The sequence below is a fragment of the Ylistrum balloti genome, unplaced genomic scaffold, assembly GCF_031769215.1.
Source record: "Ylistrum balloti isolate Yb309-2 unplaced genomic scaffold, AGI_CSIRO_Ybal_v1 Utg370182, whole genome shotgun sequence".
Classification (NCBI taxonomy): domain Eukaryota; kingdom Metazoa; phylum Mollusca; class Bivalvia; order Pectinida; family Pectinidae; genus Ylistrum; species Ylistrum balloti.
In genome coordinates this window covers 194,800-210,719 of record NW_026782167.1, presented here as the reverse complement: position 1 = coordinate 210,719, position 15,920 = coordinate 194,800, and the positions used below count along the sequence as shown (strand labels likewise).

At 34.5% G+C, this 15,920-nt stretch overlaps 1 protein-coding gene and 1 long non-coding RNA gene across 2 annotated transcripts; both read left to right on the top strand.

Moving 5' to 3' along the window:
- Window positions 1–3,815: 3,815 nt before the first annotated feature.
- LOC132551166 (uncharacterized) lies at window positions 3,816–7,656 on the top strand. Its single transcript, XM_060215275.1, has 2 exons — window positions 3,816–4,086; window positions 5,062–7,656. Exons 1-2 carry the CDS (start codon window positions 3,943–3,945, stop codon window positions 6,634–6,636), a joined length of 1,719 nt encoding a protein of 572 aa, XP_060071258.1. The 5' UTR covers window positions 3,816–3,942; the 3' UTR covers window positions 6,637–7,656.
- A 4,925-nt stretch (window positions 7,657–12,581) lies between these two features.
- Window positions 12,582–15,329, top strand: LOC132551172 (uncharacterized). The gene is made up of 2 exons (XR_009554238.1): window positions 12,582–12,744; window positions 14,555–15,329. It is a non-coding gene; the product is annotated as an uncharacterized LOC132551172 (long non-coding RNA).
- The last annotated feature ends 591 nt before the right edge of the window (window positions 15,330–15,920 follow it).

Genomic DNA, 15,920 nt, shown 5'->3' with positions numbered 1-15,920 from the left:
ACTTTTTAGGTCCATGCTTTGTACTGGTGTGAGGTTACCTTATCTCACCCCTGTCAGGACAATGATATGACATTAACAATTCACTGACATCATGTCAACAATTAAATCACATCACTGGTGTGAAACATTGAGGCAACAAAAACACTTACAAATACCTAATCAAGCCAGCATGGTAAGAGAAACAAATTTTAACCTTATTTTGGTGAGACAGGCTGATCTCAACCCTCTGGAAAAGTTGTCAAAGTTCACTCGGCAAACCTTGTGTTTGCTAGATTAAGATAAAGAATCTTTTCCCTGGGGTTGAGATCCACCTTTCCCATCTCCAAGGAAGTAAAAGATTCTATTAGTCACATATAATCTGTTTGGTATCTAAACTTCATATTTAGCACCAATTGCTGTCATAATTTTGTAACAATAGCATATCCAATTGTCTTCCTGATCAATTCAAGGCAGTTCATTTTGTATAATGAAAAAATTTGGAAATGAAAATGGGTGGGAAAATTTTTTTTTTATCAAATTTATGTACTAGAAAAAGCAAAATTAATCTGTAACTTTTGTGATAGATTTGTCTCAGTTGAAGATTGAAATGCTTTAAGCTTCAAATGACTTGTTAGACTGTCGGCCCTCAATGGCGTGTGATCTCGATCACTCACAGGTTAAAGATTTTGTTAACAGTTCCTAATTCATAACAATGGAAATTGTTTAGATCTCCACCCTATAACCATTCATATTTATAATTATAAAGTAGATATTTAGTATCAAGATAAACCCCCATGGTTCTAATTCTCTGCTAATTCTGTATAGAAATATTGAAATGGTTGACATTGTAAACAATAATCCTATGCATTTGGTTGGAGGATGAGCATTTTCCATAGGGGTGAAGTATTTAGATCAGAAGGTGGAAATGGTTGAAGTCATGTGCCTGTACTCCATTACCAATAAAATGTTCTTGTTAGGCATGTAATGTTAAAAGGTCTCACCTCTGCCACCGAAATCTATCTGAGTATCATTTTCAAAAAAAGTAATAATAAAAGAGTGAACTGTATGATTGCTGCAGGTGAATAATACAGGCCATTTTGGCCACTTGTTTTCTACTTTGCTATTGCTAATAAAAGCAACCAACAGTTCAATGAATATGGGGGTAATAGCTACATGACTTGTGAAGTTAGTTGTATTGAAAAATAGTCAGAATAACTCAAATTTTAATTTTTAAATGTGCCTATTTTATCGTTCTCAAAGCTGTCTTGTTAATTTCGAGTGCTGGGGGTTATACATTGCACATTAATTGTAATAATTTGCATACCTGTACATTTCTCTTATGTGGACCTATGCAATATTTATGTACATCTCTGTTATATATTAGCCTTGTTTAAGTCTGAAATTGGAAAGAAAATTTCTGACGGAGATTGAAAGTCAGCAATTCTGCTAACTACGTAAAGAGGAATCTGAACTCCCATATATTATCAGTGGTTATATTAAGTGTTAAAAAGCTGTCATTGCCTTTATATAGTGAAAATACTTTTAAGTAAAACTGGATATTTGGTAAATCAATTTTGTAAAAGGGTACCATCTACTTGTTTCCTGTCTAGAGTAAGATATCTAAGTACCATTTTAAAAAAATCATTTACATGTACTTCTCCTTATTTTCAACAGCATATTTTTCTTGCTACTTTTTTTTCCAAATATTCAATTATTCTATTCAAAATACTTCCATACTTCCAGGAGTTGGATACTGTAAACTATACAATATCCAAGTGATGTAGAGTGCTCACAATGTATCTATATACCTGGTATGTATATTTGAAAAGAAGATGATGTTTCAAGCTTTTTTTCAAGTAATTGACAACAATATTATGAATATGTTCATTTCCTATGGTATTCACTGGATTCTAGAAATATATTATTTTACATATGTTTCGAAGTTGGTTGCTTTGGTATAAATGCATCAAATTATGTCAGAATATGCCGTCCAATAATTATTATTAACAGGCTCCTCAAATGCCTGTACAAAGATATCTAGTTTTAGTATTGTTGTGTTCGGTAAGTGTACATTGTATTCAGTACATGAAAGTTCTTTGTATTGTAGAGTTGACAGTTTTTTTATAACAATAAAACTTTACACTAAACTCAAATTGAATTTAGTTTTTATTATTAAAGCACCACCACATTTTGAACTTATCAAATCACTTTTCATGCTCCTCAAACATTTTCAGGGCAGCATACAGGTGCTGCCTTATCAATCTGTCTGTCCATCTTTCCATCTGTCCTTTTGTATCTGGAACTTTGCCAACAGTTAAGCAAGGGTCATGAAACTTGATGTCTACTTTCCTCATACTAAGAGGGTGTGCAGTGTACGAAATTCTGGGCCCTTGACCCCTCAGTTACAAAGTTATTGCACTTCGTAAAAATTTTGTATCCAGAGCATAACTTGCATTTAGACTAGTATAGCGAAACTTGGTATAAAATTTCCTCCTACTAACATGATGTGCAGTGTACCAAATTCAGGATCCCTTAATTACATAGTAATTTCAATTTCTCTATGTTAAAATTTGTGTCCTGAGCATTATTTTGCCTTCATTTAAATTAGGATATTGAAATGTGAATTGACATCTGACAGAGTAATGATTTTTTGGTCCATCAACCTTAAAGACCTTCGACCTTAGCATTATTTTATTGTATAATCATATCAATAAACCATTTTTTTAAAGAGTTTTTGCAATTTGTCTCTTTGCAGCAATTTTATGTTGCCTGAGGAAATTGTTTCTCGGTTTTTGATCGACCTCCTTTTAAACAGGAATTAGGCTCTGGGTAGTGAGAGGGAATATACATAAAACAACCATCCTCTTGAACTATCTTCCTCTATTCTCCTCCTAACACATGAGAGTTACAGTAAACAAGGGAGGCAATCGTGTAATACAGTTATTGAAGTTACCTCCCCTTTGACAATTTGTGGATGGTTTACATACAGCTACCTATATATGTATACATAACAACATTGTATGATCTTAACATTTGAACGTAAATAGGCCAACTAAAACAGTGCAAAGTTTCTCAAACATGGCCTCACCTGCCCATATAGTGTATTGACCTAAGTCGTTAATATTACCCAGAAGTATCTATCAGTTTTATCAAAATGTGCATTTTGCAGTGTAAGAATGCTAATTTAAAAGATAAAAAGATGTCCGATCCTGTAAATCGTCTTTCGGTATTGATTGGCACAGTATGTTATGTGAAAAAAATAACAAATGTGTTTGGTCAATATGGAACCATAATATTTTAACTATGTTAATTTTAAAACAAAATAATTATACAAAAAACACTTCGATGCCCATATTGTACACATAAACCGCCCAATCCTGTGGATCGACTTTCCGTCTTGCACGACCAAAACAGTTTTTATTTTTTGTAACTTTTTATTTTTTAAGAATTTTCATAATATGTACATCACATATGACAAAAAACAACCATACACATGCTCTCTCACATGCACACACACATACATTCACATGGCAAAACAGATATTGGTATTTCTTTTTTAAATACTTCTTCATTTTTCTTCATAACTGTTCATAATGTTTTAAACATGATGATGTATACACAATAAAACATGTATTAAAACCATTGAAACGGTGCTATTGACCCCAGATTCTGCCCAATCCTATAAATCGTCGCTCGATTCTGCCCGATCCTGCCCGAGATCCTGTAAATCGTCTAACCCATTTGCCACTGGGGATTTCCCAAGGCTTACTTTGTGTCGTTGAGTATTAACAGCAAGTCTAACAATGAATTTAGAAGAACTTGTCCTTCAGTGATTGAATCTATAAAGGAAGAGGTAAATTGTAAGAAACCAGTGGAAACATACAAGTTGGTGTTCGGGGAAGACCCCTATGATATAGAGACAACCATCCTGTATGAATTTTCTCAACTATTCGTGGTTATATAATGGCAAAGGGTCGGAAACCAGACGAAAACCAAAACTCATCGCTCCAGGGTGATAACTCCATTAGAGCCAAAACTGAAGGGAACGACGAAGCTTCACAAATTCCTGAATCTTATCCTGGCCTTAATGACGGAAATGAAACCGAGGTAATTAACATTGAGCCTGATGACTAACAAAAAAATTAAGTCGCCTTTAACAGGTTTGGCATTAGACCGAAGATTTCGGTCTTGCCACTGAATCCTTCAAAACTTCTCTCCGCTCACTGTACCCTTAAAATGAAATATTTATATACATATATTCTTTCTTTTTCTTTAAGGTAAATCTCCTTCTCTCTCGAGACATTATATTCAACTTGTTTAAGCTGATTATCATCATTTAGAAGTAGAAGTAGAACAGTGTAAATTCGTGTTAATAATACTGGTATTGATACAGGTGTTTAGATTCTTATTACTTATGTTTAAAAAATGAATAACAGCATAGTAAGTATGTTTAATGACATTCAGTTATCATTTTAGAGACAGAAATATTCAGTCTTGTTTGACACAACTTAATTAATTCTTTCTGGGATGTCTTCTTGTAACGTCATCAAACGTTTGGCATGTTTATTACTAGTCAGAAGGGTTTTATTTCACAATGCAACCAAGACAGACAAATGAAATTGCGGATAGATAGTAAGAATCCTTTGGACTAGGCATCACCCCTCAAATGGTTAATATGTATATATTCATGTGCAGTGATTTGAGTGATAGCTACTGTTTTAGTAACAAATTTGTTACTATAGGAATGCAGGATCATTTGGAATAAAAACACATAGAAAACATTTACAGTTTTAGGACAAAAAACTTTGGAAAAAGAGTGTCATCTTTTAATGAAGTATATATAGCTTGAATCTACAGAGTGATAGGCAGAGGTTAATATCCTTGAGTGTTTAGTTCGTAGGTTGGGGAAATCAACTGTACAATGGAATGTGATATATGTTAGTTATTTTTATTTAATCAACTTTAAATACTAGTATAGTAATCTATATGTGTTTTGCAGATAGCAATTTGAAAATTTCTTTTTCAAAAATATACTTCACTGAGATGTTTCGTTGTTGATAACATTTTTTCCATTATTTACAGCAACTATCTGAAGCTATAGGTGGTGGCTTGGCTACCAAAGAAGAATCCAACTTACAGCCTGAAAATGTAGTGAAGAGTGAAACAAACAAGATTTTGTGGGAAGGAGATGTGGTTGACACTAAGTCATCAGAAAACATTCGCCCATCTCCAAATGTGTACAGGTCTTTGTCATCAAATGCTGAGGAAGAATCTAAAACATTGAGAAAATCCCATGGAACCTTACGATGGACCAATGATGGTTCTTCAAATGACCTAGGTTTTAATTCTGAATTTTCAAATCCAGTTGAAGGACAACCTATCAGTGGTAGCAGTACTATAAGACTTGGTGGTACAGCCTTATATGGCAGGCGAGTTGATGGGGTCCTTGAACAAGCAAACAATATACCTAGTCAATCTCTAGCTCCTGGTGAACAGAACAGCATTGAAACATGTTCAGATATTGGTAGTGTCAGTTCCGTTGTAAGTTGTGCTACGGAAAGTCATTCATTGCTGAAAGTCACCAGCAAAGACTTCCATTACAAGGATGATTATGAGGGCTTAAGGAAAAAAGCTAAAATCTATCATAAAATGAGGATGAATCTTAGGAACGAAAGTGATCCTGGCTGCTTTGAATACTGTATCCATCCCACACAGAAGCATGATTGGCAAAATCATGGTGCCAAGAAGAAGCTAATTTACAACTATGCAGCTGTAAGAACTGGCCACCTTTTCCAACGGGAAAGAAACACAGATCATTACAAGGAGGTAGGGACATGTTCTCATGTCGGTGATGGGTTTGTTTTTACCTGTTACCATTGTATCAGTGATGTCCTATATAGAGATGGTTGTCCAAATGAACTGCTCTTGGAACAAGATTTAGCAGTTCTTTTCCCAAAAGATATCAACATATGTCCTGGACAAGGTTTAAATCAATACAGTTTCAAACCCTTTTTGCATTCATTCTCTGAGAGTTTAGACTATGCTGTGCTGAGATTGGATCTAGGTAAAGCTGAACAAATCCCTCCACACTATGCCAGGTATTCAAATGACAACGAAAGCCAGGAACATCCAGTCTATATCGCTGGCTACCAGCTCCATTCTAAACATAAGCATGGCAAGCTAGTTGTGGATGCAACTGCTTTAAAGCTACCCCTTGATACTCTTAGCTTAGATTTTGTTGAAGGTTGGAGTAAGAAGTTGAAAGACTGTTTTCAAGTGAAAAATGAAAAGCTCCAGGGGATACTTCAGTTTAGGATACCTACATATTACCCAATAACAAGATGTGGTAAAAACTTTCCTGTGTTATCTTCTCTCATCAGCGGAGCATCAGGCGGGTTTGGTTTGAGCTATACTCCACAAGATGAAGTGCCAGTGGTCAACTTTATGTACAGATCAGGGTATCCGGCTTTCTTCTACAACAGTCATTTTTGTAACACTACTGCATCTTTCCATGAGGAAAATTTGGCCATACAGAAGGGTTTTTATCCATGTTGGTCATTTCAAGCAGGTATTCCAATGAAAATCATTGTGGAAGAGATTCTGAAATCACGTGCCTCATCCTTGAGTTCTGTTCCATTCCTTCTTTCAAACATGTAGCTGTAGCTGTGGCAAAAGAAGGAGAGCAGGGAATTCCAAATACAAACAACATTGAATGCATGCATTCTGTGGGATTTAAAAATTGGATATTTTGACTCGGGCATGTGATCCAAATAAAGTAAGAAATGTTGAACACACATGAGGGTTTGAGTGCAAGTCTTATCCTACTGACATCTAGAAAGATGTATGTATTGTGTTTCATGTGTGTAGCTGAATTATTACATGTTAAACAAAATATTATGGTTTTGTCGTCAATATTTACATGTTATCTATACAGGAAGGATGTATTTTTTTATCATCATTATATACATAATTACTTATATGTAGGTAGCTTACAGCAGTAATATTCATATACTATCACTTTAAAAGTTGGTAAAATACGATTAGAAGCTAATAGGTAGAAATGTACACAGAAAGCGAAAATGTTGTATGCACCTGGTATATGTATTTATCTTCCTGTAAATATTTATATACTAATATCTATTTCTGCGATAAACATATGTATATCAACTAAAAAGTATTTTGTAATATTCATAGACACATAGAACTGCAGTCTATAATAGTGAAATGATATTGAAAGTGGTCATTAGTTATATAATCTTTCACTTCTTGATATGAAACAAATCAATAATTATGAGTGCTATTAATAGGTGTGATTAAACCAGCATGTGACTAATATATGTTTGGATTGTGATGTCACTTCTAGAATTTCTTTTTATTGATTGGTTAAGATGGTCAGATTTAGGTCATTGCTATTAGAAGTTTTGTTTATGACTTGTTTATTTTTAGATGCCTCTGCTGGAATTTCCTTAGTTATTGATTAGTCAAAGCTTGGCCATACTTAAAAGTTGCTAAAGGAAGGCCTCATAAACATGCTTGTTATTGCTGCATTTTTAAGTCTTATGACTCAATCCATATGATGATTCTATTTATAGAATCTGATGTAAATTAAGTCGACTTAGTGGTAGCTTAGCTACAATTTAGATTTTATATAATTATGTATATAATTAGCATTAATGTTATTTTATAAACCATTTTTTTTGTGTTGTAGTGTACACATTGCAGTACTCCAGTTAAGATATGTACATGCGTAAATTACTCTGGAAAATTAGTCAATTACTCATCAAAAATTAAATGGGTGTGTACTCTCTATGCATTAAAAATTAGTACTATTCTGTGGTTTTAGATAGCTTGCGTACACAATCCGGAAATGTTCACACAGACTTTAGTCTGTCCCTATTTCGGCATTCTATATTTCTAAACGCTTCACTGATTTCCCTTCAAATTCAAACGTCTGTCGGATGTTTGCATGCACAGAACGTTTGATGACGACAGTGACAAAAATATCACTTGAATCGTTCGGGTTCCACGTGAGAACCCAACTTTCTTTCGAGACATTGGTAAAAGAATTGTTGAATAAGATAATCAGTGAAATAACAAAATCAAAACGGAAGCATGAAAATGTGTCTGACACAAAGATCGAGGAGTGGAAGGCAATGTTTCCGTGGCTGTATGTCAGCAGGTCGAGTGATGACCAAAATAGGACCTTAACATTAACTTGTAGGTTATGCATGGATTCTAAAGCCAGCAATACATTTACGACTGGATGTTTACTCAACTTGTAAGACACAACCCAAGTTTTACTCATCATAATTGAAATTGATGTGTACAATTACCCATTAGGTAAAAAATTATCTGGAGCACTGACATAGTGTTATAACTCTTTTCTCTTTTTATTTTTCTTTATTGGGTATAATCACTAGTTAATAAGGACCTCCCTTCCACCTGGGCAGCTCTTGTACTCTCCCTCGTTAATAAGGACCTCCCTTCCACCTGGGCAGTTCTTGTACTCTCCCTCGTTAACAAGGACCTCCCTTCCATCTGGGCAGTTCTTGTACTCTCCCTAGTTAATAAGGACCTCCCTTCCACCTGGGCAGCTCTTGTACTCTCCCTAGTTAATAAGAACCTCCCTTCCACCAGTGCAGTTCTTGTACTCTCCCTCGTTAATAAGGACCTCCCTTCCACCTGGGCAGGTCTTGTACTCTCCCTAGTTAATAAGGACCTCCCTTCCACCTGGGCAGCTCTTGTACTCTCCCTCGTTAATAAGGACCTCCCTTCCACCTGGGCAGTTCTTGTACTCTCCCTCGTTAACAAGGACCTCCCTTTCACCTGGGCAGTTCTTGTACTCTCCCTCGTTAATAAGGACCTCCCTTCCACCTGGGCAGCTCTTGTAGTTACCCTCGTTGATAAGGACCTCCCTTCTACCTGGGAAGCTCTCGACTCTCCCTAGTTAATAAGAACCTCCCTTCCACCAGGGTAGTTCTTGTACTCTCCCTCGTTAATAAGGACCTCCCTTCCACCTAGGCAGCATTTGTACTCACCCTTGTTAATAAGGACCTCCCTTTCACCTGGGCAGCTCTTGTACTCTCCCTCGTTAATAAGGACCTCCCTTCCACCTGGGCAGTTCTTGTACTCACCCTAGTTAATAAGGACCTCCCTTCCACCTGGGCAGTTCTTGTGCTCTCCCTAGTTAATAAGGACCTCCATTCCACCTGGGCAGTTCTCGTACTCTCCCTCGTTTATAAGGACCTCCCTTCCACCTAGGCAGCATTTGTACTCTCCCTTGGTGATTAGGCCCTCCCCCTTACCCTCACAGCTTTTGTTCCATTCCCTACATAGTTAATTAGGACAGCCCTTCTATCTTTACAGCCCTTGTTTCCTTCCTAGCTGATGATGACCTCCCCTCCACCCTTATATGATGACCTAATATAGTGTTAGTTGTAGATGAGGCCTTCAAAACTAAAATAAATATGATTCATGATGCATCATACTTGTAAATGATTTATTGTGACAATCAATGAAATTGATATCAAATGAGATTTGAAAAAATAATAGAATTGATCTTGTTCTATTTATTATAATGACAATTAAAGAAATTGATGTCAAAAGGGATTTTTAAAAATATTTGTTAGTAATGATCATGTGTGATATACTAGTACACTGGTATTTCCAGACTTGGTAATACTGTAGATTTTTTTCATGTGATTACTTCATGTTTGAAATCCAATGACTACAAGGAGTGTATTTTTCACCATGCATTAGTGAAAATAATTCATCATGATTATCAATTAGATTGATATCAAAAGGGCTTTGAAAATTATGTATTTTTGTAGAAGATATATTTTTATAAATGTTTTAATGTATAATTATCAGGAATATGATACACACTAGTTTGAGAATGCATGTATGTCACATGAACTGTAAATGTATGCTGTGATTTTCCACAATAAGCCCATGCCTGATGATAATCCCACCTCCTGACTTTGAATCAGAGTAAATGTGTTGTTCCCATTGGGGTCCATAGATAGAGGATAGTAGGGGATAGTTTGTAATTGATTTACCTGTTACATCTTTGACAACAAAACTATGCAATGTATTACATTTAGGTACTATGCACATTTTGTGGAGAAAAATCATCGTACAGTCAAACTTCGGTATTTCGAACGTCAATATTTCAAATTTCTCGGTATTTCAAATTTTTTAAAAAGTCCCGAAATTTTTAACTATATAACTATAGTAATTTTACCATACTTATTTCGAACTTTTATATATCAAATTTCTCGCTATTTCGAGCTTTTTTCTAGTCCAATTGCAATAAAAACATAGGAACAAACACATTTTATTTCTAAGTTTTGAAAATTAACCTGTATTTATATTTAGAGTTGAGAAAATGTATTTTACATGTATAGATTTGTTTGACAATAAGCCAAAATATGGTTTATTTGTAAAACGGCCAGCAAGATTTATTTCATTTCATTCACAAGTTGTGTGAGCTACTCCATGTCACAGGTTGTGTGGGCTACTCTTTGTCACAGGCTGTGTGGGTTACTCCATGTCACAGGTTGTGTGGTTTATCCCATGTCACAAATTGTGTGGGCTACTCTAAGCCCCTCCAACCCCACCCACAGCTTATTTCGAGATACATTGTCAGTTTTAATTTAGTATATAATAGTGATGGGAAGTAGATTAAAACCCACAACTGTTTATTGCCTAAAATTGGATAGGCTTTTAGGGTTGTTATTGTTTCAATTTCTGAATATGTGAAATTTGAAATATTTTTACCCAGTTGCACATATACAAAGCTCTGAACTCAAACCAAATTTCTAAAGCTGTTATAATTTATAAACAGATTGGAATGATAGATATAAGTCCAAATACAGTCTTTACATGTTATAAAATCCAAGTGAGACTGATAACATGTACTTTATGCAGTACAGTATTCTGTATTTTGTTGGTGACTGATATCAGAGTTTTTCAAAAGAATTTCATGAAATATTTTTGATTTGTTGTGCTTTTCTATTACTTGAAATATATAAAGATTGATTTTTTAAAAATGAAAATTTAAAAAAGAGAACTAGTACAATGGAAAATTGTAAGAATCTGTATGAGAAGTTGTAGAGTATTTTTCTGTAATTGAGTGTATAATGAAATGTATGTGGTACATGACACTTACGGTTTGTTTAAGTTTTGATTGCATTAATGATCCTTTTGATAAATATCACAAAGTCTGGCATTGGAGTGTATCTTGTACAACATAGTGATCCTTAATTTGACTTCAGACAACAGTTAAATTACTTTGCTTTGAATTTATAAAGGATCATTCATCAATTTTTTTTATTCTGAATTTGCTGCAATAGAATGACCTTTCAAGCAAAGTAATCAAATCAATTTTCAAATACCTTTCAAAAGTATACAGGACTGATGACTTTTGGCATAAAATATTAATCTATTTTTTCCTTTCACTTTGATGAAGCTGAACACTTTTTTTTCTGTACACATGTACTTTGTTTATCAATACTTGGTGATTGATAAAGATGTTAATAATACTGGAAGTTGCTTATCCATGAAACATTCCAATGTTTAACACAAAACATGTATTTTATGAAAACAGAGTGGTTAATGAAGATATCATATATGAATTCTGTTTGGACTTGTTCTGTTTTAATCATGTAAAGTGAGGTAACTAGCTCATTTCAAATTTACTTCCGTCGAAGTTTGGTTTGGATACATGACTAGTTATGGAATCTGGAATCCTTGAGGCTTTTTGAGGATACATTTCAATGTTATCATCACAGGCAATGTTAGATATTTGAATTTTATTCCTGGAGGACACATTTAGTCATGGGGAGCTTACTTAATGCACATGACTTGTATTCTAACATTACATCATAATGCTTCATTTTATCAATCCCTGATTCTGGTGATTTAGTTTCGAGGAGTTGCCCAGAACATCTTCACACATCATGAGATGTGGGACCAATCAGAAAAACAAAATGACTGACAGGCAGTCATCTTTGAATTTGTGAAATCAACATTGTTACTGCTATTGGGAAGTACTGGAGGGATTTTTCAAATATCATATTTAGGTTCCCCTTGATAACTTATTGTCCCCTTTGATTTTTGGACTGATCAGAAACACAAAATAACTGACATGTTAGGTTTCTAAAATATAACTGTTTTTTATGCTAAGAGCATTTTCAATGCTCTTCAGCATGTTGCTATCGCCCCTGAGGCTGAGTATCAGTACTTCGTTTTCATTGGTTCATAAATCGAAAGTTTACTCCTACTCCATCTGCCGGACATTACCGTAATCATTGGATTATCGCCCCTACAAGTTGCTGATGCTACTCATTAAATGAAACAACCTTATCGACATTTTCTTCATTACCTGTACATCAAGAAATGTTTTGTGTTGTGTATTAATGATAATCAGACATCGAAATTTGTAAATACAATGACAAAGACTCACGTTTATGGTGGTAAATTTTGCGAGGCGATGCCAATATGGCGGCTTAACTTTCTTTTCCGCGCGATGCATTGTGGGAGTCATATACTTTCTATTTTTCTTTTTTCGAAAATTTACTTCCCGTTTAATACTGTTGATAACTATTAAAAATACTTATATATGTAGTTGAAAATAAAAATGAAACTAAAATAAGAATGATTTAGAGTAGCATAAAATTTTGACGGAAACAGCCGGGGTGCTCTGTGCTGCTGGACCCTGAAAGAAGACGGCGGCTGAAAGAAGATGGCGGGTAATTCATGTAGGTAAGTATCACTATATATATATATATATATGTTAGCTGAATTTGAAGTCAATACTTATACTGAACTATCAATTGCATTTTTTGCAACAATTCATTTGGAATGAGCCTTCGCGTCTATTGAATTTAGGCTGCACTTTTTTTTCAAAATATTTTCAAGACTTTTCCCTTGAAGCAGTATGCATTTGAAAAATGTTATGTAAGCAGCTAGCACATTTTTGTTGCTTCCGTAAAGTATTTCAGTATTTTGAAATGGATTTATTTTGGAATGATCGTTTCATAATGGTCTCATCGCAGTCACTTCTGTCAGTGGCCCAACAGATCGGAAATTAACCAGAAAAAAAACTTATCCGTAATATTGTACTGTACTACTTACGCTACCGTGAATAGATCTAGGAATCTGTCTGGGTAATATATCGATTTTACTTTAAAATATCTGTCACTGTCCGCGCTATTGTAGGTCTAGCTCTTTCAAATTTCTGATCGGAAATAATTTATAAGTACCCCAACGGCCCAAGGCCAGAGTATGAAATCGTACGGGAACTCTACAGCTATGCTAATTTTAAGGTTTACATGTGAAGTTAATATATATAGTTTTAGCTTAATTTTAGTTTTTGTCTTTCTGACATGATGTCTCGTTGATTCTGTTGAAGAGTGATGTTGTGAACGATTACAATATGAAGATTAGGAATAATGAAGATGTCAATTAACATCTGATTCCCGGAAAGTATTTTAATAAAGATTAGGATAAACCTAGCAAAGTGTTAGGTCCCAGTGTGAATGTGTAAAGTTCCAGTGTGAATGTGTAAAGTCCCAGTGTGAATGTGTAAAGTATTATTGGTACAATTGAACTTTTTGATATATGTACTGTATTTGTTCATCTCAGAAATTTCAGTATTATGCCAACTGCCTCCACTTTCAGTTCAACACTTTTGATTCATCAATTTTACCCAGCCCTAGGCTCAATATTTGTCATTAATTGTCGACTGTTTTTTAGAGTTTTGTTTTCATGGTGAATGGAATGAAATGAGATAAATAGTCTAACCAATACCCCTCGAGAGCTAATTAAGACATTGCAGTATTATCATTTTGGGCCTTATTAAAAGTCAAATTGCAACTTTTAAGAAACTCAAGTGACTGTAAGTACAACAATAAGATGTCAATAATCAATGAAATTGATTAATTGAGAAGACATTTTCTTAGTACAGTTAACCAGGCTTTGTAGTGGTTTGTTCAGAACTGTAGTTCTGGTTAAGTAACCATTAATTGTGTCCTTTCAGTTACAATGACATACATTTTTGAAATACCTCTACTGTAGCTAAATATGGCATTTGTAATAGACAGCCAACATTAATTTTGTGATAGACATAGCCAAATTTAATTTTAGGATCAGTTAGGACAGCTACTGTTTGTAACAGGCATGGGTTCAATTACATGATGATGTAATTAATGAAATTACAATTACATTATGAAAATGGCATTGCCATTGCATGACGGTCCAATGTAATTAATTAAATTACACATTACCTTTCAAGTCATAATGATTTTTGAAATACAAACGTCAAAATAAATTATCATACTGCACAGATTTATCTCATGAATTTAACTTTATGATTCAATCTCTGTATGACCATGGTCAAGATATTCTTATTTTCTAGCTGTCCATCACTTCATAATTTGACAGTCCTGAATGTCAAAACAATTAATTATATTTAATATAGACTCCTATTGGGAAGTTCAAGACTATAAGCTTATACAGAAGTAATCATAGCAATAAAGAAATATAGTTATTTATTTCCCTTACTCTCTTTCAGCAGGTGGATGTCCCTGAAGAAATGAAATCTGGAATGGTAGAAGGTATCTCTTGATTCTTCTAACTTGGAATTGGCCATTGTGACCAACAATGGATTTGAGGACCTTATGGTGGAGAAAAACGTCCTTCTTTCCGACCTCCAATTAGATGTTGAAGATGGTTAATCACTTGAGGATATGCTAACAACCATGTTGCCTTTTAAGGTCACAGTACTCTCTAAAGGCGGCAATATAATTACCATCACAAAAGAAGAATCAACAAATGGCAGAAACTAAAAAAATGTGGAAAAGATCATTGTATGCTGCATTTGTAGTAAATTTCTTTACAATCTTCAATTTACTTAAGTAGAAAGATTCACTAGTTATACCAAGTTTATGTAGAAAGGCTCACTGTATACTGAGTTTGTAGTGTACATAGAAAGGTTTACTTATTTTTTTTTTCTGAGTTATGTATATACAATATATAAAAAAAAACTTTTTGTAGAAAAGATCACCGCATACTGAGTTTGTTGTTTACAAATGTGTAGAAAAGATCGCTGTATACCGAGTTTATAGTTTACAATTGTCTAGAAAAATCACTGTATACTGAACATAATACGACTTCTGTTTAAAACCTTCATTTAAACTTAGACATGTATTTTTTTTTATTTATCTTAAAAGTCTACCTACAACAATTTTGTGTATGCAATCTTGTACTAGGATATTGACATGACAAGATTACATTGCTGATCAAAGCATGGAAAGAATACTGAATAAAGAAAACAAGATATAAGCATCTTTATCATGTTTTTATTTCTATTATTATCATTATTATTTTTCCATGATGTCTGTCCACATGGAATTTGTAAGCACTCTTGTGCATTCTTATACCACCAAAAGGGTGGGTAAATCGAATCAAGTTGTCTATCTGTCCATCCATCTGTTTGTCTGTCTGTAGACACATCTTGTCTAGACAACTCCAATGAAACTACCGTAATATTCGGGACAATGTGTAGATGTGCATGCACCATTTTCCCCCGTGAAATATTGATTGCCATGGCATCTGGTCAATATAGACAGGTTTTGCATGTCGGTCAACTTCTAAACCTGTGGACCAATTTCAACAAAACTTCGCAGGAATATTAGGGAACGTGCACATGCCGCTGTGTTTCAGAGGATGTTTTTTTGCAAAAGGTCACCATGGGGAGATAACTAAGGCTGTGGGTGATGGGGGTATTAGCTATTTGGATTACAGTTTCAGTTATCCCTGGGCAATGTGGAGAGGATATAGTAATGATTTTTAGGATTGAATGTAGAGGTCACAGTACTTGCATAAGTACTATATGATTACCTTGTAAACGCATTGAGACCAAGACAGTTAGTATACCT